Genomic DNA, 27,585 nt, shown 5'->3' with positions numbered 1-27,585 from the left:
TGAGCTGTGACACAGCCAATGTAATCCTGCTGCTACTAACAACATACACAAAGGTCTGATGACACATCTCACCAGGGACAATACATAACACTGGCTGTAGAGTGCAGAGAGCACAGCAGTGTGAGGAGCCTTCACCCAGTGCACTTGGAGGAGCTACAATCCTGGAATATAAATCCATATATCACAGTCCTGCTGCTACTAACAACATACACAAAGGTCTGATTACACATCTCACCAGGGACAATACACAACACTGGCTGTAGAGTGCACAGAGCACAGCAGTGTAAGGACCCTTCCCCCAGTGCACTTGGAGGAGATACAATCCTGGAATATAAATGCATATATCACAGTCCTGCTGCTACTAAGAACATACACAAAGGTCTGATGACACATCTCACCAGGGACAATACACAACACTGGCTGTAGAGTGCACAGAGCACAGCAGTGTAAGGACCCTTCCCCCAGTGCACTTGGAGGAGCTACAATCCTGGAATATAAACCCATATATCACAGTCCTGCTTCTACTAACAACATACACAAAGGGCTGATTACACATCTCACCAGGGTCAATACACAACACTGGCTGTAGAAGGCAGAGAGCACAGCAGTGTGAGGACACCCTACAGTGCACTTGGAGAAGCTACAATCCTGGAATATAATTCCATATATCACAGTCCTGCTGCTACTAACAACATACACAAAGGTCTGATGACACGTCTCACCAGGGACAATACCAAACACTAGCTGCAGTCTAGATGGGCACATGTGCTGACAGGTTCAGAGTCTTGGATGCTCTGTGAGTGTTATAAAAGAGTCTTAAAGGACAGGTGCAGCACTAGAGAAAACCCTAATTCATACATGACAAGGGATTTGGTATAGGCAGGAGTTTACTACTGAAATAGTAGTAAGGGCTCTGGAGGCGATTAGCAGAGCCTCTCTGTGTTGTGGCTTCCAGGCTGTTACAGGCTGGGGGAAAAGTTACCCTGCACAGTGTAAGAGCCTGTAAACCTACATCACAGAGTGACTCTGGTAACACCCCCAGAGCCCTTCTGGCTCATTAGAATAATTTTAAAAGTTACATAATTAACAGTTTATACGGTTGAAAAAATACACATGTCCATCAAGTTCAACCATGGAAGGGAAGGGATTGGATGAGGAAGGGATTTAGGGGAAACATTTCTATATAACAAAACCATCAATGTTATTTAGGTGTAAAAAGGCATCTAGACCCTTCTTGAAGCTCTCTGCTGTCCCTGCTATGACCAGCGCCTGAGCTCAGCTATTCCACAGATTTACAGTTCTCATAGTAAAAAATCCCTGTAGCCTCCGGTGATTAAACCTTGTTTTCTCCAGACGGAGACAGTGCCCCCTCGTCTTTTGATTTGCTTTAACTTGGAACAACTTTGCTCCAAATTTCTGTACGGACCATTCATATATTTATATAAATTAATCATGTCCCCTCGTAGTCGTCTCTTTTCCAGACTAAATAAATCAAGTTGTTTTAATCTTTCCTCATAACTGAGACCCTCCATACCTCTTATCATTTTTGGGGCTCTTTATTGAACCCTCTCCAGCTCCAGGACCTCCTTTTCATGGACCGATGCCCAGAACTGGACAGCATATTCCAGGTGAGGCCGAACCAATGCCTTGTACAGTGGTAATATTACATCCCTATCCCGAGAGTCCAGACCTGTACTGATACATGACAAGTTCCTGCTGGCTTTAGAGGCAGCTGACTGACATTGTGCTGTCATTTAATCACCCAGGTCCTTCTCAACGAGAGATTCTCCCAGATTTACTCCACAAAGTAATATGTTGCCTATGGATTATTAGATGGAAGGAGGCGGCAATCACGGTGCCTGGATCTATGAGTAAGTTTCCCTGGTTTATCATAATGGAATTTAGATTTCCTTATACCCCCAGGGGCAGATTTAGTTTTCTGCAGTCCCAAGCAAAGTTATGTTTAGATGCCTCTTATTGCTAGCTTCACTCTGTATTGGCATCCTAAGGAAGTCTTTGTTAGGCCACCATCCCTATAAATGGGTCTCCTCTTGCTATGGCCTACTTTATAAACAGCCCTCGATTAACCTTTGGATTACCAGCAGCACATCGCATCCTCATGTGACATTGCCAGTATTATCTGCAAAGCTGCCAACTAAAGTAAATACACGAAAAAAAGGAAGTGTTCTGGTCAGAGACTGAGTAATAGAGAACACTTCCCTGTCTGATGGATAACTATCTACTTCCAGATAACTCCCTGGAAGCTACCATCACACCCGGCATGATCCCTATGCAAAAACCCCACCGGGCCTAACTGTGTATGGGGGCAGTGTATATAGACCAGGACTATAGAGGAGGATGTCTAGAGATCACATTGAAAAGTTGAGTGATACTCTAGAAAAGCTGGGTTCCCTGATCAGGCCTACATAGTCCACTACAACAGGATTAGCAGACAGAAGTTTAGTATTGGCCCCAACTCCAGGTCATTACATCTATGCTAACGTTACCCCCTTAAGGACCAGGCCCTTTTTCGATTTAGCGTTTTTATTTTTCACTCCCCACCTTCAAAAATCTATATTTTTTATTTTTCCATGTACAGAGCTGTGTGATGGCTTATTTTTTTGCATAACAAATTGCACTTCGTAGTGATGGTATTTAATATTCCATGCCGTGTACTGGGAAGCGGGAAAAAAATTCTAAATGCAGTGAAAATGATGAAAAAACACATTTGCGCCACTTCTTGTGGGCTTGGTTTTTACAGCTTTCACTGTGCGCCCCAAATGACAGGTCTATTTCATTCATTGGGTCAGTACGATCACGGGGATACCAAATTTGTATAGGCTTTAAAATGTTTTCATACATTTACAAAAATTAAAACCTCCTGTACAGAAAAAAAATTCTTCATTTTGCCGTGTTCTTGCGCTAATAACTTTTTCATACTTTAGTGTACGGAGCTGTGAGTGGTGTCATTTTCTGCGACTTCTGATGACGTTTTCAATGCTTCTATTTTTTGGACTGTGCGACCTTTTGATCACTTTTTATAGAATTTGTTCTATTTTTCAAAATGGCAAAAAAATGCCATTTGCGACTTCAGTGCTATTTTCCGTTATGAGGTTAAACGCAGTGAAAAACGATTATTATATTTTGATAGATCGGGCATTTTCGGAAGCGGCGATACCTAATTTGTTTATGATTTTTACTGTTTATTTATATTTATATCAGTTCTAGGCAAAGGAGGTGATTTGAATTTTTATGTTTTTTTAATATAGTTTTTTTTTTTTTACTTTTTTTTATTTTATTTTTTTACTATTTTTCAGACTCCCTAGGGTACTTTAACCCTAGGTTGTCTGATTGATCCTACCATATACTGCCATACTACAGTATGGCAATATATGAGGATTTTGCATACCATCTATTACAATGTGCAGATCGCACATTGTAATAGATAGCCTCGAACATGATAGCCTTGGATCTTTGTGTGATCCGAGGCTGTCATGACAACGGATTGCCGCTCCCCGGGAGCGACGATCAAAGCTAAGATGGGGGCGCCCACAAGCGATCAAAGGGTTAACACCCGCGATCGGTGCAAGCACCGATCGTGGGTGTTGGCGTGGGTGAAGCAAACGCCCGGTGAGTATGTAGAGGGGTCAGCCCGTGAGCCCTCTTCATACTCCCCCATGCGCAGCAAGACGTAAGGGTACGTCTTATTGCACTATGGGGTTAAAGGACAGTGATGATCCTGGTTAGAATTGCAACAAAAATTATGTAATCTACTAATATGAGATTGCCGGTCTTAAAGGGAACCTACCACCACAATTCTACCTATAAAGGTAGAACGGGTGGTACGGGACATGAGGATAGCCCTTTTTAGAGCTAATCCTCACATCCCCTAATATGTAAATTTTGTGGCTACTGGGGGTGGAGTAGCCGGAGCTGAGGCTACACGTTGCAGCTACTCCACGCCCCAGTAGCCTCTTTGCTCCTCTTACCCTGAGATCTTTGGCGTGCAGCTCCTCATAGCTGTGCGCACTCATCCAAGAAGCTGGCATTCTGCGCAGAACGCAGGCCTGCGACTTTGTGGCCACTGCTCCGAAGCCAGAGCTACTGTGCATACGCAGAACTCCGGCTTCTCGGACGAGGGCGCGCAGTTACGAGGAGCTGTGTGACGAAGATCTCAGGGTAGGAGGGGCAAAGAGGCTACTGGAGCGTGGAGTAGCCGCGACGTGTAGCCTCAGCTCCGGCTACTCCGCGCCCCAGTAGCCGCAAAATTTACATATTAGGGCAATAAAAATGTATTAAAGATAGTGGGGATGTGAGGATTAGCTCTAAAAAGGGCTATCCTCACGTCCCATACATGCACCTACCACCCGTTCTACCTTTATAGGTAGAATTGTGGTGGTAGGTTCCCTTTAAGTGGAGCCCATAGGACACAGGAATCTCTCCTCTAGGTAACTGTAGAATTTTAAATCTGCTAGAGACCTCTCTATAATGGAGTAATTGCCGTAATAAAATGGTTCCATTATCATATTCTAAGGATAGAAGAACATCTGTGATTTTATTGAGAATGCTGCCATTTTTGTAGGCAAAAAATAAAGAAAGTCTCAAAGACAAAATCTTGGCCTAATCCACAATAAATGTAGGTGGCTTTTGAACATAATCCAGAGATTTGGGGAAGAGTCTGGCACTGGGTTTTTATTTATGGAGTTCCCATCCTAAATGTTATCCAGTGTCATGTAAATTCATTTTGAAGAATTATTTACAATTTGTGCTTATTTTTTTTTCCAGATCCTATGTACAAAACTATAACTACTATAATACTGCCCCCTATGTACAAGAATATAACTACTATAATACTGCTCCTATGTACAAGAATATAACTACTATAATACTGCCCCTTATGTACAAGAATATAACTACTATAATACTGCCCCCTATGTACAAGAATATAACTACTATAATACTGCTCCTATGTACAAGAATATAACTACTATAATACTGCCCCTTATGTACAAGAATATAACTACTATAATACTGCTCCTATGAACAAGAATATAACTACTATAATACTGCTCCTATGAACAAGAATATAACTACTATAATACTGCCCCCCTATGTACATGAATATAACTACTATAATACTGCCCCCCTATGTACAGGAATATAACTACTATAATACTGCCCCCTATGTACAGGAATATAACTACTATAATACTGCCCCCTATGTACAAGAATATAACTACTATAATACTGCTCCTATGTATAAGAATATAACTACTATAATACTGCCTCCTATGTACAAGAATATAACTACTATAATACTGCCCCCTATGTACAAGAATATAACTACTATAATACTGCTCCTATGTACAAGAATATAACTTCTATAATACTGCCCCCTATGTACAAGAATATAACTACTATAATACTGCCCCCTATGTACAGGAATATAACTACTATAACACTGCCCCCTATGTACAAGAATATAACTACTATAATACTGTCCCCTATGTACAAGAATATAACTACTATAATACTGCCCCCTATGTACAGGAATATAACTACTATAATACTGCCCCCTATGTACAAGAATATAACTACTATAATACTGCCCCCTATGTACAAGAATATAACTACTATAATACTGCTCCTATGTACAAGAATATAACTACTATAATACTGCCCCTTATGTACAAGAATATAACTACTATAATACTGCCCCCTATGTACAAGAATATAACTACTATAATACTGCCCCCTATGTACAAGAATATAACTACTATAATACTGCTCCTATGTACAAGAATATAACTACTATAATACTGCCCCTTATGTACAAGAATATAACTACTATAATACTGCCCCCTATGTACAAGAATATAACTACTATAATACTGCTCCTATGTACAAGAATATAACTACTATAATACTGCCCCTTATGTACAAGAATATAACTACTATAATACTGCCCCCCTATGTACAAGAATATAACTACTATAATACTGCCCCCTATGTACAGGAATATAACTACTATAATACTGCCCCCTATGTACAGGAATATAACTTCTATAATACTGCCCCCTATGTACAAGAATATAACTACTATAATACTGCCTCCTATGTACAAGAATATAACTACTATAATACTGCCCCCTATGTACAAGAATATAACTACTATAATACTGCCCCCTATGTACAAGAATATAACTACTATAATACTGCTCCTATGTACAAGAATATAACTACTATAATACTGCCCCTTATGTACAAGAATATAACTACTATAATACTGCCCCCCTATGTACAAGAATATAACTACTATAATACTGCCCCCTATGTACAGGAATATAACTACTATAATACTGCCCCCTATGTACAGGAATATAACTTCTATAATACTGCCCCCTATGTACAAGAATATAACTACTATAATACTGCCTCCTATGTACAAGAATATAACTACTATAATACTGCCCCCTATGTACAAGAATATAACTTCTATAATACTGCCCCCTATGTACAAGAATATAACTACTATAATACTGCCCCCTATGTACAAGAATATAACTACTATAATACTGCCCCCTATGTACTAGAATATATCTACTATAATACTGCCCCCAATGTACAAGAATATAACTACTATAATACTGCCCCCTATGTACAAGAATATAACTACTATAATACTGCCCCCTATGTACAAGAATATAACTACTATAATACTGCCCCCTATGTACAGGATTCAGCTACAAAAATACTAACATGAGAACACAATAAAGGTAATAACTTGCTAATTGTAAATGACTGTGTCCTTCTGTCCTTGTAATTACAAACAATTTTCAGTTTCTCAGTAGTAATTCTTTTCTTGTCACCTGTCCATGAACTTACTCCTCTGGTGCCAGGAGCAGGAGGTTCCTTGTGACTTCAGCAAACACAGAAACGTTTCCTGGAGGGATGGCTTATGTGTGTAAATACGAAAAAGTGAATATGACATTATGAATAAATAAACAAAATACACAGTTACTAAGGCATCCACATGGTGATACTACGAGGAGGCATCGAAATACAATTTGTTAAAATGTTATGAAAAATTCATCATTGGACATTTTTCAAGATCAGCGTTTTTTCGCCCTGATCTTGTTAGCCCCTTACCTCAGTGTAACATGCGACCTATATATGACGAGTCACACATGTGGCCACATATTAGGCACATGTATTGCTACACTTGATTCTAGAAGGGGATTGGTGCATATTAGGTAAAAACTGCTGAAAATAACATAAATATTAATGGATTCCATCGAGTTTTCACCACTTCTATCTACTTCCTGCTCCCGTTTCAACATACAGGAAGTGCCTGTAAAGGCCCAGCCGGCCAATCACTGGCTTTGGCAACCTTTTAATGTGTGGAAATCTCTGGATTTATAGTTCCCTTTTGCATCTGGTAATTTGGAGTTCCAGTGATGGCCTAAGTCTAGTCCGTAGATCATATTCACTAGAATGTTGGCTAAGATCCAGGAATATAAAAATTTGAATGGACATGTAAATTTTTGTAACAAATTTTGGTTCATCCAAAGTATCTTACAAAATCTTAGTTGTGAATTTGGGGGGGAGGGGGGTTCATAAGGCTTTCAAGATGAGTGACCCTAAGTTTCCAGATAATGAGGTGATGACTTGGCTGTGTCAATCATGTAATACCTCATTCTCCCTGCGGAGGTGCTATAGGGAAAGTGAATAGATGCCAGCAGCCCCTCCTACAGATTACAAATCATTGTTTCTGGTCTTGGTAATTGGTGACACTGTGATCCATTGACTTTGCAAGTTGCTTTCCAGCAATGAGAGATTATTATAATGATAAACCTAGTGATAAACTTTGAGCAATCAAACAACTTTCTAAGCGATAAGTAAAATATCACTTATGACTGAATCATTAGGACAACATGTTCCTCATTAGCACTTTCTAGCCTGCGCTAATTAAGAAGACAAGTGTGTCCACAGAACGTAACATCGCCCTTACTCTTCATCTGCTGTTGGGGGTTTATGACATAAACATGGCTGCTGAGCGACAGAGAGAACCTCATCATCCCAGGAGCGTCAGAGGAGGTATTTATGGGATCTTTATTGTTCCTATGTCAAATGTTGTGATAAAGTTCATATATTATCTAAGGGCACATCATACAGTCATGTTAAAGTATAATGTCACTGGTGGGAGGAACACTAAGAATCTCTACTATAATACGCCCCCATGTACAAGAATATAACTACTATAATACCCCCCCCCCATGTACAGGAATATAACTACTATAATACTGCCCCCTATGTACAAGAATATAACTACTATAATACTGCCCCCTATGTACAAGAATATAACTACTATAATACTGCCCCCTATGTACAGGAATATAACTACTATAATACTGCCCCCTTGCTGAGAGGTTGTGTGCAGTGTGAGCTCCTGAGGTCTCCTCATGTCTGGAGCTAGCCCAGGGCGGGGCCACCCTGGGTGGGGAACTTCCCCATGCAAGGCCCAGGCTCCAAGGCCTTCTCTGGGAAATAACTCCCAGACACCAAAACTAATGGATGAGAATCCTAAAATCTCCGGTTCAGTAAGTCATGTCAGCGGCTCCAGTTCTGCCAGAAGCAGTGAAGTAAAGAATGAAGATGTTGTGAAGAAAGAAGCAGCAGTAAGTTCCAGTTTGGTGAAGTCACCTACCAGTGTGAATGTGCAGCAGAAGCCAGTGAGTGGGAACACAATGTCGGGTCATCCAGGACAGAGGAGCGAGCAGGTTGTGCAGGAGCAGAGGAAGCCTCCAGCCCCGGCCTCACCTGTGCCGTGTACACCGCCATCATCCAGGCAGAGGAGGACATCTCTGGAGAAGCAGACCTTGCTGGAGAACCTGCACCAGCCTGTACTGATCCGCTCTGAGCGCACAAGGTATGGGAGTGGAGGCAGCAAGGCCGAGACCAAACTAGCAGGGAGGCCTCAGGCTGCCACAAGTGCTGCTACTGGACAGTGTCACCCCCCAGCAGTAAGAGCCGCAGCGCGTCAGAACCCAACAGTGGCGCAGAGACCCGGACCCAACAGAGTGCCATCACCTACCACCTGTAAGAAACCTGCAGCAACTCCATGTGCAGCGGCTGAGCGTGCACCTGCAGCAACTCCCTATGCAGCGGCTGAGCGTGCACCTGAGCTCCTCCTGGCTGATCAGATTCCAGCACTGGTAAAGAGACTGGGAAACCTGAAGGAACAAAAACTGCTGCTACAAAAAAACATTGACTGTGCCTACAAGCTCAAGGCAGCAAACCCGGAGAGACATGAGCTGTTAGACAAGAAGCTGACCACCCTGGCCAAGCAGCTCGCTGACAATGTCGCCCAGACTGAGGCTGTCCTGGAGCAGATGGGTCCCCTGGCAGAGACCTACAGGAACCAGGAGCGCTTCCAGGCCCAGAGACATCATGGAGGGGCATCTAATCCGGCAACTGAGACCAAGGGGAAACCTATACTCCAGCCTGCGACTTTCCCATACCAGCAAGGGGATCTCTACAAGAAAGATAAAGCCATGAAACAGCAACCACCCACAGAACAGAGGCACCACAAGTCCCAGTAACCTGCAATCAGCAGAAGGATCACAGCCGTCCCTCTGAAGTTACCAGAGCAGAGCAAACACCACATGTCCCAGCATTCGGCGTGCAACGTGGACATCTGCCTGATGTTAGCGGAGAACAAGCACCACAAGTCCCAGCATTCAGCGTGCAACGTGGACATCTGCCTGATGGTAGCGGAGAACAAGCACCACAAGTCCCAGTTGACGGCTCACTGCAGCAGGACTGTGCACCTGATCCTGAAGGTAACACTGTGGCATCTGAGCAGGATCATCAGGACTCTGCTGGGACTGATTGTACTGACATTGATGGGACTTCAGTGGGTGATACTGCTCATACACCAGTGCCTAATGCTGTTTCTAATATCTGTGACACTGCTGCCCCCAATGTTGGTGATAATGCTGATGCATCTGTATCTCCTCCTGATAATACCATTGTGTGTGATAATGTTCCAGCAGGGGAAGCGCAGTCTGTGTGGGATGTTGCCATAGAGCAGGTAGAGCAGTGTATGGAGGCTGATGGTGGGGAGGGGGTAGTACAGTCTGATGCTCAGGACTTCCCCCCTCTAGTTGCTGAGGTAGCAGACCCTCAGAGTGCAGGAGCCCAGCAGCCCCCGCAGCGCCCCCAGACACAGCAGGGTACGGGCCCTCACCAGTCTTCTTCTGGCAACGCCTGGAGCCGGGGTGCACCATCTTTTTCATCCGGCTCTCATTACACCGGTCAGGCATTTAAGAGGAGGAATGTGGTGAGATTTAGGCACAAAGGGGCCAAGGAGGACCTACCTGACAGGCGGTTTGTGGTCAGGTCGCTATTGTGTGAACAAATGGGTTTCTCGCCAAGTGACATTTTGGCAGTAATTAACCTCCCCGATCGCCAGGGATATGATGTGAGCTTTAAGCTGATGGGCAACCTGGACCGCTTTTGGGCCATCTTCCCCAGGTTTAGAGATGCAGAGGGGTGGAATAATTTCAGCTTCATCCCCATCTCTAAACTTGGTACAGTCACTGTCACAGTCATCTTCTGGAATGAGTCTGTCCCCCAGCAGGATATTGTCATCTGGCTCAAGAGGCACTGTGACCTCATGTCAGAGCTCACCAAGACCCGGGATGAGGACGGGATCTGGACAGGAGGGTGGAAGGTCCTGGTGAAATTAAGACAATATAACAACATAACCCAGCATCTGCCCAACTCCTTCTTCATTGGCCGGGAGAAGGGGGTATGTTTCTATCCAGGTCAGCCCCGTAGATGCTTCAAATGCGGTAGAGTCGGTCACATCGCCAGTAATTGCTCTGTGGTCAAGTGCAGCCTGTGTGGGGATATCGGCCATGTGAGTGCGGACTGCCAGAACATCAGGTGTAACCTGTGCGGTGAGATCGGGCATGCCCACAGGGATTGTCCCAATGCCTGGCACAACATATGTAAGAGCTTCCCTGATGAAGACCTATTGGCAGGGGCAGATGACCTGGGGGAGGAGGAGGCTTTGTTATTAGGGTCAGATCAGGCTACGCCAGAACCTCAGCAGGTCCTAGAATCAAGTGATGCTATGCCATCACCAGACCAGCCTCAGACCCAAACCACAGAGGGAGATATGGAAGTTGTCCAGCAGGTTGCACCACCCTCAGTGCTCATTCCCTCTCCAGCCACAACATCTGCTAATAAGAGGAGGAAAAAAGATAGGTCCACCCGGAAGCCTGAGGGTGAGTGGACCACAGTTCACAAGTCATCTAAGATCAGAGTGGACAGTGGAACAGACATGACCATGACAGTGAATAGATTCAGTGTCCTCTCAGAGTCAGACGCAGAGGAGGAGCTAGAGAAGGAACTGCAGAGGATGGTGGCAGAGTATGATGAGGATCCCGATGGTGACCCCCCCTCAAAACGGAGACCCCATAGGGTGGGGCCAGAGTCTGAATCAGACATGGAGACGGGTGGTGAAGAGGAGGGATCTGATCCAGATTTATGATGATGGGGACACTCTCTCTGCTTCTTGTTATGGCTCTAATGGCGAACTTTAATCTGAAAATAATATCTAGCAATGTCAACAGCATTAGGGCAAGAAGGACAAGACATGCGGTGTATGAACATCTACATTATCTCGATGCCGATGTCTTTTTCCTACAGGAGACTCATCTTAATAGTCTTAGTTTGTTAAAAGAAGCAGAGAGAGAATGGCGCTCCGGGCCGTCCATCTGGTCACTGTCTGTGGAGCCGTGTGCCGGGGTCTCCATACTGTTTAATACCCACGATGTCACCATTCACAGACTAACCGAGGTGTCGATGGGAAGATGTTTGGTGCTGGAGGTTACTATCCGAGGTAGAAGGCTCCGGCTTATCAATATCTATGGTCCACAGACAGTGACTGACAGAGTCAATCTATTTAATGATGTGAAGCCATATTTATTTACATCTCTCCCAGTCATCATGGCGGGTGATTTCAACGCCACTAGGACAGTGAGTGACAGACCCACTGGTAGGCCTCTTGCTAGGGACTCTAAGGTCTTAAATGATATTATAGCACAGTCAGGTTTGTCTGATGTCTTTGTGCAGGGTGGTAGGAAACCCAAATTTACCTACTCCTGTGCTGGGAGGCATAGCAGAATAGACCTAGCGCTGGTGACTCCCTCGGAGGTCATTGGGGATAGAAGTGAGAAGTCTGTCCCATACTCGGATCACCTGGCCCTTTACTTCTACTTAGGTAATACAGAACGGCCAGATATAGGAAGAGGCTTGTGGAGACTAAATTCTACCCTATTAGAAGATGTGTTTGTCCAGGAGCAAGTCCACTCTCTTATACAGGGTGAATCGGAGAGAGTGTATTTCTATAACCACATATCCGACTGGTGGGAGGACGTCAAGGAGGAGATCCGGTCCCTCTTGAAGAGACTGTCAGTGAAGAAGGGTAAGAATAAGTACAGCCAGTATCTCAAGCTGCGGAAAGAATTGGAGTCACTCTATTCGGCGGGTGGGGATGACAAACAAAAGATTGACCGACTGAAATCTGAAATAAAGCAGTATCAGTACAGCCGCTACACGTCCCTGGTTGTGGAGCGTGACTATGGAAACTTAGTTACGCCAGATCCATATGAGAGTTGCCGGGAACGTGTGGCTAAGAAATCGATCACAGGTCTCACTGACTCCCAGGGAGTTTTGCAGGAATCTCGGGAGGGTATCCTGGGGGTGGTGAGATCCTACTATGCTGAGTTATTTCAGAAGAAGGTTTTGGATAAAGACAAAATGGCTCAATTCTTGGAGGCAACTCCAGGCCCTGACACTAGAGATTTGGACTTTTCTCCTTTGACAGCAGAAATAACAGAGGAGGAGGTTAAAGAGGCCATTGATAAGTTACATCTGAAGAAGGCACCAGGTCCTGACGGTATTACAGCAGAATTCTATAAGAAGTTCAGGGACCTCTTAGCCCCGATCCTTGTGGATGTGTTTACCAATTGTCTAAAAAATCACCTGATGCCTCCATCCATGAGAGTGTCCTCCCTTATTCTGCTGTCTAAAGGTAAGGAGCCTAGTGACATCAAGAACTGGAGGCCGATCGCCCTCTTGAATGTTGATAGGAAAATTCTGGCAAAAATCCTCTTCTCTAGATTAGTCTGTTTGTCCCCGGCACTGTTGGCAGGCTCTCAGTACGGCACAGTAAAAGGGCGGAACATCTCTGGAGCAGTCATCTCGATTAGAGAGATGTTTGAGAGATGTAAAGCTCTGAGGTGTGGGAGATATGTTGTAGGTCTGGACCAGGCTAAAGCCTTTGACAGGGTTGATCACGATTATCTATGGGCAACTTTGTCAAAGTACGGTATTCCGGGACAATTTATAGATTGGCTGAGAACTTTGTATAGAGAGGCTGAGAGCTTTCCTCTGATCAATGGTTGGCAGGGGGACACTTTCGGGGTAGAGGCTGGGGTGCGACAAGGTTGTCCTCTGAGTCCACTGCTGTATGTGTTTGCTATCGACCCGTTCCTGAGATCACTGCAGCGGTGTGATTTTCAGGGGGTGCCTGTCCCCCATTGCTTGCCTTTGAAGGTAGTCGCCTACGCGGATGATGTGACTGTGGTGATATCTGAACCTCGTGAGGTGGAGATGCTGTCCACAGCCATCAGAAGTTACTCAGAGGCCTCCGGGTCTCTGGTCAACCTTGAGAAGAGTCAAGCTTTCTGGACATTGGATGCTGCTCCTGGCTTTGATCTGCCACAATTCGCCAAGGCCTCCACCCATATTAAGATCCTTGGGGTTAAATTCGGGAGGGAAGATAATTCCAAACTAAATTGGGAAGAGAAGTTGGATACCGGAAATGTAAAGGTTCAGCGATGGAAGAACTGGAGGCTGACTTATAGAGAAAGGGTTACTCTGCTGAAGACTTACCTGGTCCCTGTCTTCCTCTACGTCTCTGTCGTCTTTCCTTTGCCAGAATGTTTCTCCGCTAGGCTCTTTAGCCTGTTCTTCCAGCTTTTATGGGGGAACAGGTTGAACCCAGTAAAAAGAGGGATCACCTACCTGCAGAGGAGAGAGGGTGGACTGGATATGTTAAATCCAAGGGTTTTCTTTGACTCCATGTTTCTGAAAGTCAATTTTGGTTGCCTGGACTCAAACAATGGTCTCCTGTGGGTAAGTAGTGTCAGGGACTGGATATTGCCTTTTGCAGAGTCTTGGGTGCGAGGCGGCAGTCTCAAGAGGGGCCGGTGGACTCCTGGCTTCCTCCCCCAGTATCTGGTATATGGTCTGAAGTGTGTCAGGATGTGGAAGCTGGAGAAGTCCTACATTGTCAGTAACACCAGGAGGGACCTCTATACTAGGATATGTCGGGCTTTCTACCACTCACCACTCGCTCTCAGAGACTGTGTGACCACCACCTTACAGAAGAGTCTCAGGTTCCTCAATGGGAAGCGACTTCCCCCCAAGTTGTTTGATATTTCTTGGTTGTCACTACATGGGAAGTTATTTGTGAGAGGGAACCTAAAGTTTGTGAGTGTGGCAGATAGGAAGTGTCCCCTGGGGTGTCAGCAGGAGGAGACGATGGAGCATTTCATCTCTGAGTGCTGGGGAGGGAGGAAGATCTGGAAGGAAGTATCTGACCTGCTGAACATCCCGAGGCTGCAATTCCTCCAGTACCCGGACATCATCTATGGCGTCCCATCTCCAGACGGTATAATAGATCCGGGAACCATGTATCTCATAATAACAGTGATAAAGTATTACCAATGGCATGCCAGAACCCGGGTGTCCCTGCATAGTGAGGACTATAACTACACGGCTGTGGTATCCCAAATATTGTCTGAGCTCCGGTGGATAAAATCACTGGAAATCAGGAAAGACCAGAGAAATAGGGAATTATGGAGGAATATATCTAGTGTTTAATTTCTGTATTTATTGATTTAGTTTTCTTCTTTTTCCTTTCCAGCAGCAGCAGCTATGGACTCTAAGTTACATTTACTCTGAGTTTATATTTGTTTGATTCCTAATTGTGTATACAGAAGAATGTATTTATGATTTTGTTTAATTGTATTTTGTTGGTTTTTACAATAAAAATTGCCCCCTATGTACAAGAATATAACTACTATAATACTGCCCCCTATATACAAGAATATAACTACTATAATACTGTCCCCTATGTACAAGAATATAACTACTATAATACTGCCCCCTATGTACAAGATTATAACTACTATAATACTGCCCCCTATGTACAGGAATATAACTACTATAATACTACCTCCTATGTACAAGAATATAACTACTATAATACTGCCCCCTATGTACAGGAATATAACTACTATAATACTGCCCCCTATGTACAAGAATATAACTACTATAATACTGCCCCCTATGTACAAGAATATAACTACTATAATACTGCCCCCAATGTACAAGAATATAACTACTATAATCCTGCTCCCTATGTACAAGAATATAACTACTATAATACTGCCCCCTATGTACAAGAATATAACTACTATAATACAACCCCCTATGTACAAGAATATAACTACTATAATACTGCCCCTATGTAGAGGAATATAACTACTATAATACTGCCCCTATGTACAAGAATATAACTACTATAATACTGCCCCTATTTACAAGCATATAACTAATATAATACTGCCCCCTATGTACAGGAATATAACTACTATAATACTGCCCCCTATGTACAGGAATATAACTACTATAATACTGCTCCCTATGTACAAGAATATAACTACTATAATACTGCCCCCTATGTACAAGAATATAACTACTATAATACTGCCCCCTATGTACAGGAATATAACTACTATAATAATGTCCCCTATGTACAAGACTATAACTACTATAATAATGTCCCCTATGTACAAGACTATAACTACTATAATACTGTTCCTATGTACAAGAATATAACTACTATAATACTGCCCCCTATGTACAAGAATATAACTACTATAATACTGCCCCCTATGTACAAGAATATAACTACTATAATACTGCCCCCTATGTACAAGAATATAACTACTATAATACTGCCCCCTATGTACAAGAATATAACTACTATAATACTGCCCCCTATGTACAAGAATATAACTACTATAATACTGCCCCCTATGTACAGGAATATAACTACTATAATAATGTCCCCTATGTACAAGACTATAACTACTATAATACTGTTCCTATGTACAAGAATATAACTACTATAATACTGCCCCCTATGTACAAGAATATAACTACTATAATACTGCCCCCTATGTACAAGAATATAACTACTATAAAACTGCCCCCTATGTACAGGAATATAACTACTATAATACTGCCCCCTATGTACAAGAATATAACTACTATAATACTGCCCCTATGTACAAGAATATAACTACTATAATACTGCCCCCTATGTGCAAGAATATAACTACTATAATACTGCCCCCTATGTACAAGAATATAACTACTATAATACTGCCCCCTATGTACAGGAATTTAACTGCTATAATACTGCCTCCTATGTACAAGAATATAACTACTATAATACTACCCCCTATGTACAAGAATATAACTACTATAATACTGCCCCCTATGTACAAGAATATAACTACTATAATACAACCCCCTATGTACAAGAATATAACTACTATAATACTGCCCCCTATGTACAGGAATATAACTACTGTAATACTGCCCCCTATGTACAGAGATATAACTACTATAATACAACCCCCTATGTACAAGAATATAACTACTATAATACTGCCCCCTATGTGCAAGAATATAACTACTATAATACAACCCCCTATGTACAAGAATATAACTACTATAATACTGCCCCCTATGTACAGGAATATAACTACTGTAATACTGCCCCCTATGTACAGAGATATAACTACTATAATACAACCCCCAATGTACAAGAATATAACTACTATAATACTGCCCCCTATGTACAGAAATATAACTACTATAATACTGCCCCCTATGTACAAGAATATAACTACTATAATACTACCACCTATGTACAAGAATATAACTACTATAATACTGCCCCCTATGTACAGGAATATAACTACTATAATACTGCCCCCTATGTACAAGAATATAACTACTATAATACTGCCCCCTATGTACAGGAATATAACTACTATAATACTGCCCCTATGTACAAGAATATAACTACTATAATACTGCCCCCTATGTACAAGAATATAACTACTATAATACTGCCCCCTATGTACAGGAATATAACTACTATAGTACTGCCCCTATGTGCAAGAATATAACTACTATAATACTGCTCCCTATGTACAGGAATATAACTACTATAATACTGCCCCCTATGTACAGGAATATAACTACTATAATACTGCCCCATATGTACAAGAATATAACTACTATAATACTGCTCCCTATGTACAGGAATATAACTACTATAGTACTGCCCCTATGTGCAAGAATATAACTACTATAATACTGCTCCTTATGTACAGGAATATAACTACTATAATACTGCCCCCTATGTACAGGAATATAACTACTATAGTACTGCCCCTATGTGCAAGAATATAACTACTATAATACTGCTCCCTATGTACAGGAATATAACTACTATAATACTGCCCCCTATGTACAGGAATATAACTACTATAATACTGCCTCCTATGTACAGGAATATAACTACTATAATACTGCTCCCTATGTACAGGAATATAACTACTATAGTACTGCCCCTATGTGCAAGAATATAACTACTATAATACTGCTCCCTATGTACAGGAATATAACTACTATAGTACTGCCCCTATGTGCAAGAATATAACTACTATAATACTGCCCCCTAAGTACAAGAATATAACTACTATAATACTGCCCCCTATGTACAGGAATATAACTACTATAATACTGCCCCCTATGTACAAGAATATAACTACTATAATACTGCCCCTATGTACAAGAATATAACTACTATAATACTGCCCCCTATGTACAGGAATATAACTACTATAATACTGCCCCCTATGTTCAAGAATATAACTACTATAATACTGCCCCCTATGTACAAGAATATAACTACTATAATACTGCCCCCTATGTACAAGAATATAACTACTATAATACTGCCTCCTATGTACAGGAATATAACTACTATAATACTGCCCCCTATGTACAGGAATATAACTACTATAATACTGCCTCCTATGTACAGGAATATAACTACTATAATACTGCCCCCTATGTACAGGAATATAACTACTATAATACTGCCCCCTATGTACAAGAATATAACTACTATAATACTGCCCCCTATGTACAGGAATATAACTACTATAATACTGCCTCCTATGTACAGGAATATAACTACTATAATACTGCCCCCTATGTACAAGAATATAACTACTATAATACTGCCCCCTATGTACAGGAATATAACTACTATAATACTGCCCCCTCTTATCTGTGATTGTCAGCTCTCCATTTATAAATGTGCACAGGGAGATGGCTGCCAATCACTGATGAGGTCCTGACTATAGTCCTGGAATACACCTGTGAATGGAGGTTAGTAAATAACATGGGGCGAGGTTCCTCATTACACGGCAGAGTCCCGGGACTTCTCCCATACACGGAGTATTGAGTAATATTTACAGAGATGATGCAGTAATTCTGTTGCCATTACAGTTAGGGGAGTAATATGACGGTTATGACAAGTAACGAACCAGGTGGGATTATAATGTAATCCATCATGTAGGGGATTATGTCCGCATATAAGACTATGTGAGTGCTGCATCAGGATCTCTTACTTGTCTTCACATATTTATATCGGAATAACTGATGAACCGCACAATTCTCAGCCCAAACCTTAAAGGGAGTTTGCTTTCATCTTAAATACATGTTTCGAAACATAAAACATTCCATCCCTATGGCTTATATATTTTTTTCCTACAGATTTCTATGAATGTATTTCTTTCTTTCTTAGAATCAATTTCTTAGAAGATCTGGGAATATGGATGCCACAGCCATGTGGTGACTTGAGCCTCTTGCCTCAGGCAGCTCTAGCTGTCGCAAGATGGGGGGGCGGCATCAGGGGCACAGACACCGGCTACAAAGCAGGACCTCAGTTTTAAATAATGGCCCACATTTATGTGCAGTTGCCTGTGGCGGCAGATTCAGGGGGCGGCAGATTCATAAAAACCGGTGCAGGGTCTTCATGTGCTGTTCAGGAAGTGGGCACCATTTTTTGTGTCAAACATTGTCCTTCAGTCATATTCTAGATTAGGGTGGGCAGCAGGGGCTTAAAGTCAGGACTAGAAGCAAAGTTCAGGAACAAGACACAAAGACGGAGTCATGAGACTGGGTGGGAGCTGTGATTGGGAACAGTAGAAACAATCAGCAAGCAGGGGCCAGGAAATGGGATTCCCTTCCAGGACACCAGCAGGACCTACCTTTGTGCTCAGGCACCTTCTTCTTGAGGAAGGTGCCTTTAAAATACAGGGTTTGTTGCAACTGACCTGAGGAGATTGGTAGGAGTCTATTTAGGTTATTCAGGCAAACCTCCCAACATGTGAGCAGGACAGTCTCAGATTTTTGGGTGTATCCAACCATCCTGGGCGGAAGGAGGTAGGTACTGAGCATCCTCCAGACGCAGTTAGAGTTGAATACAATGGTGAAGTCGGGAGCTGTCAGCTCCCCGCTCCACCATTGTGCCTCCGCTGCTGTGTGCAGTAGAGGCCGGCATACATGCAGTTTGCTGATTTTAGGGTTTGAGCGCACAGATTTTTGTTTTGTTTTGTTGTTTTGTTGTTTTGTTTCTGTTTTCACAACAAAGAGAAAAGAAGAGGACGAGCGGGAATAATGCAGAAAAGTCAACAATTTAAATATATGGGGTATTTAAATGGAGGTGGCACAGGAAAGGGGGCAACAGCCAAGTGGGGTCTCCAGAAAGGGGCGTGGGGACAGTGAGGGGGGGCAACAGAAAAGAGGGCATAATACAGTGTGATGGCTACACATAGGGCCAATATATAATGGGGGGGCTTTAGCGTTAGGTCAAATCGGGGCTTATGAACTGCAAATTTTGGGTGGTGCTCTATTTGTGTCCTTCTTTAGCGTAACTTATGTGGTAGGAGATATATATATAGGGGCCCTATAATGGAGGTCCTATGGAGAAGGTGTGTGATGCGTATAGAAAGCACGTTATGAAGGAAAGGAGGCGCTAGAGCCGGTCACCATGAAACCAGTGAATGGACGGCCTCCCCTAGTGTTTCCTGCGGTGTTGGGATCCACCCAGGAAGTGGAGTGCGTTGGGGATCGGGAGCAGTGGGAGCCATATGTACCTTTCAATATGTAATAGACCCTAAGAAGACCCCTTTTAGCCATAATTTTACCCTCCTGGAAAACCCCATGTAATAAGAATCCTTATCTATATGAGAGAGATGAGCCTGCGCAGGACTCCCGAAATATCTGTAGACCGCGCCTCCACTGGATATGAAGATCCATGATCTCTGAATTATGTGACGTTTGGTCATAAAATCTTCTCTTTCTGGATTGACCTCTTTGTGGAATTCACAAACAATGTATGATGGGAGTTTTAATCGTTCCAGTTTGGGTAAGACCAAAACACGGCAGCTCCTGTTGACAGACAACAAAAGCTGCAGGTTCAGAGTCGAGAAAAAATCCTTCTGTGTCGTGAACACGGAGCAAAAGCTGAAAACACTGAAATCTTCAATATTCTTAATTGGGGTGTCTGGCTGCTTTCTTCTAAAAACAACTCCTCTGCTGACCATGGGTGGTCCATGGTATTGGGACTTGGCTTCTTTCATTTATATACAGCTGAGCTGTAATACCAGCACGGACCACGGGTGGGTGTGGCGCTGTTTTTGGAAGAAAACTGCTATGTTTTTTAACAGCTAATTCCGAGCAATGTATGAAAATCAGTTGTGACGGTCCAAATATCCTAAAACCTTCACTTTCATAAAGTCCAGCTGATATTTGAGTTGTTGATTGGTGAGTTCCCTCTTAAAGGGATTTTCCAGTAATCCTGTAAAACACCCCTGGGGCCATGGTGGGGGTGACCAAAAAAAATGTAGTTACCCTGCACTGGCTCCTAGTTCCAGCTCTGTGGCAATCACCGGGTCATCAGAATTTAAGGGGGTCACGGAACCCGCTTTGACCTATCAGTGGCCTGAATGGTCGTCACTTCCTCAACATCACAAGTGATATCCTAGGGTCAGCTAAGTCCACTACATTAATCCTCTTCACTTCTGGCCAGGCCATCAGTGCCAAAGACAATGAGACCCCCTTAACATTTCAACCCCCTTGCTTCACCATCTCCTTGCCAGAAAACTGTAGGAACAGATTGTATCCCTTCTGGCTCCTCATCTACTGCACCCTCCAAGGTGTGCTGAAAGGGAATCTGTCAGCAGTTTTGTCCATACAAAGCTACAGCCAGTGTTAGGTGTTGTCCCTGGAGATCTAAGTAATCATACCTTTGTATGTTGTTAGTAGCTGCTGGACTGTGAAAAGTGAAGTTATAATCTAGTTCTACAGCTCTGTATGCATCTTTCAGCCTGAAGAGCTTTCTGCTCTCTGCACTGTGCAGCTCCAAACCCTCTGCTACATGTCAGAGCTGTACCATGATTTTGATTGGATACTTAGAGCGGCCACTCGAAACAGAGGGGAGGAGCTGTGGAATGCAAATAGAAGAAAGCTCTTCAGGTTGAAAGGACCCATCCAGAGCACTTTCAGAGCTGCAAACCTGGAGTAAACCAAAAGTACAAAAGTGCTATTTTATATCTTCCCAGGACCTATACCTATTAATGTTTATCATAGTCAAAACTGATGGCACATTCCCTTTAACTTTTAATAACAGATTTATAACCTAAGTAATTTCCCTAAACATTTTCATTTCACAAGATAGTGAAGGAAGTGAAGTAGATGTTTTTCAAAAAGGTGTCAAATAACTAGGATGGGCACGGGCGGGGCCGTCGGACTTCACCAAATTTATCATTTCTATGTATCTTGTATTTGTCTCTGTATTTTATCTTTTTGTATGTGGGGTATTTAAATGCAGGTGATACAGGAAAGGGAGTCAAGTGGGGATTACAGAAAGGGTGATATTGTCAAAGGGGGGCATCATAGGAACATTGGGGTTACTAGGGGCTGTGCACCAGTTTTCTTCTAGTTCTTTCTAGTGGAAACTGCTTGCAATATTTAAGAAGTGTCCGCGCCACATTTGTGTCGCATGCCACCGTTTTGAGGGATGTGTATGCCCCTGTGCAACACGTCATGAGGGAAAGGAGGTGCTACAACCGGTCACCACTTTAACCAGTGATTGGCTGAGCGGCCTCCCCTAGTGCTTCCTGTGATGTTGGGAACCACCCAGGAAGTAGATTGAATCGGGGATCGGGAGCAGTGGGAGAGTTATTTAGTGATTTTTCATGCCAATTTATTGGCTTGAAAGATCATAACTCCATTGGAGGCCAGTGGCCCCGTCCATTCCTCGCCGTGTCTCTTTGAGAGTGTAAAATCCTCCTTTGGCACAAAACTTTTATTATATAATAATATAATTATATTTTATTTTATACCATTTTACCATATATACTCGAGTATAAGCCTAGTTTTTCAGCACAGAAAAATGTACTGAAAACCCAAACTCGGCTTATACTTGAGTAAAAGAAAATATATCAAAACCCACCTTTCTGGCTTCCCCCGCTGCTGGCTATATACTGGGGCAGGGGGCTGGCTATATACTGGGGCAGGGGGCTGGCTATATACTGGGGGATATGGGCTGGCAGGCTATATACTGGGGGTGCAGGTGCTGGCTATATACTATGGGGCAGGGTCCGGCAGGCTATATACTGGGGAGGCTGTGACCAATGCATTTCCCACCCTCGGCTTATACTCAAGGCAATAGGTTTTCCCAGGTTTTTGTGAAAAAATTAGGGGTCTCGGCTTATACTTGGGTCGGCTTATACTCGAGTATATACGGGGTAAATTATATCTATTCTTTATTGTTATTATTACTTTTAGTGTATCATTCTTTATTATTTTATGTATCATTATTATAATTGTATATTTTTATTAGTACCTTTTATACTATATTATAAGTTTTGTATGTTGTATTATAGAATATTATTATTGTCTCATATTATATAAGAAAATTCGGGAGTTCCTAGAGAAGGATCATGAATTCATAACTCATCTATAATGGAGGAAAAACTAATAAAAACTAACAAACAACTTTGCCGTTTTGAAAATGTTTTTCTAAAAATATTTACATGTGCACATATCTTATTACAAAAGTTTTTTAGGTTTTTGGCATTTCCACATTTTTGCCCCAAAATGTAAAAAAAAAAAAAACTCTCCCCACATCTCTGTCCCGGACACTGGAGACTTATATAACTGCACATCGACCCATTATCACAATTGTATCTTGGTCAGACATCTGGGACGTACATCTGACAAGTGGTCGCAATCAGCAGCTGTCACGTAACTACTACTAACCCCATCATTCCCTGCATGGTCACACTGACCGACCCAAATCTAATTTTACCTGCCTAAATAGGTAAAAAAGGGAAAAGGGAAACTAAAAGTGTAACCTAATGCAGCGGAGTGAAAGGGAGGACCCGTAGCTGATCCATTATTGAAGGCAGTGGTTAATAATGTATGGGGGATTAGTGAAGTGCGTCCTAACAATAGGATCATTTGTAAACTGTAACTCATTGTTATACGGGTGACAGATGCGGTCAGTATAGGGGAGGCTTTGTGTAGACAATCCCTTGTAAATTGCTGCGTAATGTTCCCCTGTAGAATGACATCATAGACCCCTGCGGTGACATCACGCACCTCTAGTATCAGTATATGGGGTCACACACATGAATATTATGACTATGGAGCAGTATATGGCGGTAATATGAAGTTTATTCCATCCATAAACACAAAAAATTCATTTTTTACTGTATTCATTGAGCCGAAAACACAATTTTGTACAAAAAATGGTTGGATCATAGACGGTTAAGCATCCTAGGAGTATAATGGGGAAATAAAAATAAAAAAATCAGTCTTTTAGGGAGGAGGTCTTCTTAAAGGGGTGGTCTTCTGGAGAGGTTGCACTGTATTTGCACACATACATTTACTGTGGATGTTAATTCTCCCTATAAATGTTACAAACGTTATCGATGTCTTTGGCTTCTCCTGATTTTCGGTCCTAAACTAAGTAATATAGAGGTGCGTCGTACAGACCTTGTATAGAACAACATAGGAATATCTGTACAGAATCTAGAAAATATACTCCGACACAGGTAGAACCAGTGAATCCAGACAGATCGGTGATTATTTTATATGGCAATAGACATAGAGCCCAATACTGACCATAAGAGACCAACAAGTTTACAATAGTATAAAATGTATCTCCAGTCTGCGGGATCTTATATTCATCAAGGAGAAATATATATTACCGTATAATAGAAACCGCACCAAACCCCAAAAACTTCTCATAAATAAGAGACCGTCTGATTACATAAATAAGTACCAGGATGTTGACCCAAAATCTATCCTACAACTTAGATGGTGGATATCACAGGTGTAAGTAGTTAAAATAATAACATCAGAAGTAAGATATAATAATAGAATATTCCATTATAATACAGGTCATAATTGTGATAGATAGATAGATAGATATGAGATAGATAGATATGAGATAGATAGAAGATAGAGATGAGATAGATATGAGATATATAGATAGATAGATAGATAGATAGATAGATAGATATGAGATAGATAGATAGATATGAGATAGATAGATATGAGATAGATAGAAGATAGAGATGAGATAGATATGAGATATATAGATAGATAGATAGATAGATAGATAGATATGAGATAGATAGATAGATATGAGATAGATAGATAGATATGAGATAGATAGATATGAGATAGATAGATAGATATGAGATAGATAGATATGAGATAGATAGAAGATAGAGATGAGATAGATATGAGATATATAGATAGATAGATAGATAGATATGAGATAGATAGATAGATATGAGATAGATAGATAGATAGATAGATATGAGATAGATAGATAATGAGATAGATAGAAAGATATGAGATATATAGATAGATAGATATGGGATAGATAGATATGAGATAGATAGATAGATAGAAGATAGATAGATAGAAAGATATGAGATAGATATGAGATAGATAGAAGATAGATATGAGATAGATAGATAGATAGATATGAGATAGATAGATAGATAGATAGATAGATATGAGATAGATAGATATGAGATAGATAGACATAGATAGATAGATATGATATAGATAGATAGATAGATAGATAGATATGAGATAGATAGATAGATAGATAGATATGAGATAGATAGATAGATAGATAGATATGGGATAGATAGATATGAGATAGATAGATATGAGATAGATAGATAGATAATGAGATAGATAGATAGATAGAAAGATATGAGATAGATAATGAGATAGATAGATAGATAGATATGAGATAGATAGAAGATAGATATGAGATAGATAGATAGATATGAGATAGATAGATAGATAGATATGAGATAGATAGATATGAGATAGATAGACATAGATAGATAGATAGATAGATATGATATGATATAGATATGAGATAGATAGATAGATATGAGATAGATAGATATGAGATAGATAGACATAGATAGATAGATAGATATGATATAGATATGAGATAGATAGATAGATATGAGATAGATAGATATACAGATAGATAGATAGATAGATAGATATGAGATAGATATGAGATAGATTGATATGAGATAGATAGATAGATAGATAGATAGAGTAGAAGAGATATAGATAGGAAATAGATAGATGGATAGATAGATATATGACAGATCAATATGATATAGATAGATGATTGATTGATTGATTGATTGATATAAAACAGTTTATACATAGATTTGAGATATACAGATGATTGATAGATGCTAAGATAAAGAAAAGATGGATAAAAGTATATAGAAATCAGTAAGATAGATACATAGATAGAAGCATATACATATCAGTTAGATATATAAAAGTAGATAGTTGATAGGTGATAGATGGATACATATATAACAAGCATATAAAAGTATATTACAGAAATCTATAAAAATGTAAATGAATACAAGAGATAGATAAATAGAAGAAATATATGATAGATAGATAGATATGAACTAGATGGATACAAATAGATACCTAGTAAAGTATACTTTTCAAATCATTAATAACTTTCTATAATAATACATAAAAAAATTAAATTAGATTATAAAAATGCTTTCACTATTCTGCAGCTGTAGAACCACAACTCCCAGCAGGTCATGTCAGCTGTGTGCCTGAAGCCTCGCTGGGTCTTGTAGTCCCCCCAGTAGTAAGGTCTATGTAATTCCTCCTCTCTCCATGACTATATCAGGACACTCAGGACCTCTTACCTAGCAGCAGGGAGATGCAGATGCTCTTCAGCGAGGAGTTTGGGCCGGAGCGCGGGTCCATGGAAGCATCCTGTCCCTGACACTAGTCCCTGGGCTGTGAGTGACTCCTGCACACGACAGCTGCTGCTTCTGTATTTGTCAGTCAAATCAGCCTCTCCTGCCTCTTTATTTGCATTAGATCCTGGGAGAAGGAGGAACACCTGCTGGCGGAGCGGTGTTTACACTCCTGTGCCCGTCCTGCTCATCAGCTGGATGCCTTTAATAGAGGGTCCCGGTATAAACCAGCCCACTGTGGCCATGTGCTGACGAGACCGAGCCCAGCAGGGATTGCCTCGAATACTTGTCACTCCGCCATGTGCAGAATGTCATCCTCCGACACAATCCAAATAACTATTTGTTGTGTATACTAACAACACAAGCAAATAGCGTATACGTATGCGGAGCGCCTCATGCAGACAGGAGGGGGCATTACCATATGACTAGGGGGTCCGCATACGCATAGGGAGCACAAGCCTCACCCAAAATAAACCTGTCACCTTCTGTCAGCATTGGCAGATGTATAAAGTGGGTGTCTAGCTTGGGAAATTTACATATCCACAGGACAGATGGGGGGGTCCCACCTCCAGGTCTCTAGAGAATGGGGGTCCGCCGCTCACTACTGTGGTCAGGATGAGTAGAGAGTTTACCGCAGACATCACCACAAGTTATTCAAACCTAACAAAGTTACATAAATTGTGTATTCCTGTGCTGGTACCAGTGTCGGACTGGCCCACCGGAGGACCAGAGGATCCTCCGGAGGGCCCAGGCTCTAACCTTATACTAGACCCCGGACAACCTGATTTGGAGGCTTGTAGGGTCTATTTCCAAGGAGATGATGAAGGGTGAGTCCAACACTTTGCTGACCCAAAGAATAAAGTGGATGTGTCATGTGGATTCCACAACCAAAGTGCAACTTTTTCAGCATTTTGTCCCAGAATTTGGATTTTTTTTTCCAGCTTCACAGCAGATTGGATGGTCATAGATTAAAACTTTTCTACTTTACCTATTTATGAATATC

General features: G+C 41.7%; 1 protein-coding gene across 1 annotated transcript in view; it reads right to left on the bottom strand.

Moving 5' to 3' along the window:
* Window positions 1-26,910, bottom strand: part of HEPACAM2 (HEPACAM family member 2) — a 75,067-nt gene extending 48,157 nt beyond the window's left edge. Inside the window, exon 1 of the mRNA XM_072154322.1 lies at window positions 26,529-26,910. Within this exon, the coding sequence (XP_072010423.1) occupies window positions 26,529-26,589 (61 nt within the window). The 5' untranslated portion in view covers window positions 26,590-26,910. The remainder of the gene's footprint in view (window positions 1-26,528) is intronic.
* Between the last annotated feature and the right edge of the window lie 675 nt (window positions 26,911-27,585).

Source organism: Engystomops pustulosus, chromosome 5, assembly GCF_040894005.1.
Source record: "Engystomops pustulosus chromosome 5, aEngPut4.maternal, whole genome shotgun sequence".
In the NCBI taxonomy this organism is placed as follows: domain Eukaryota; kingdom Metazoa; phylum Chordata; class Amphibia; order Anura; family Leptodactylidae; genus Engystomops; species Engystomops pustulosus.
Note: the sequence above shows the minus strand (reverse complement) of the source record. Positions and strands in the feature narration are given on the sequence as shown.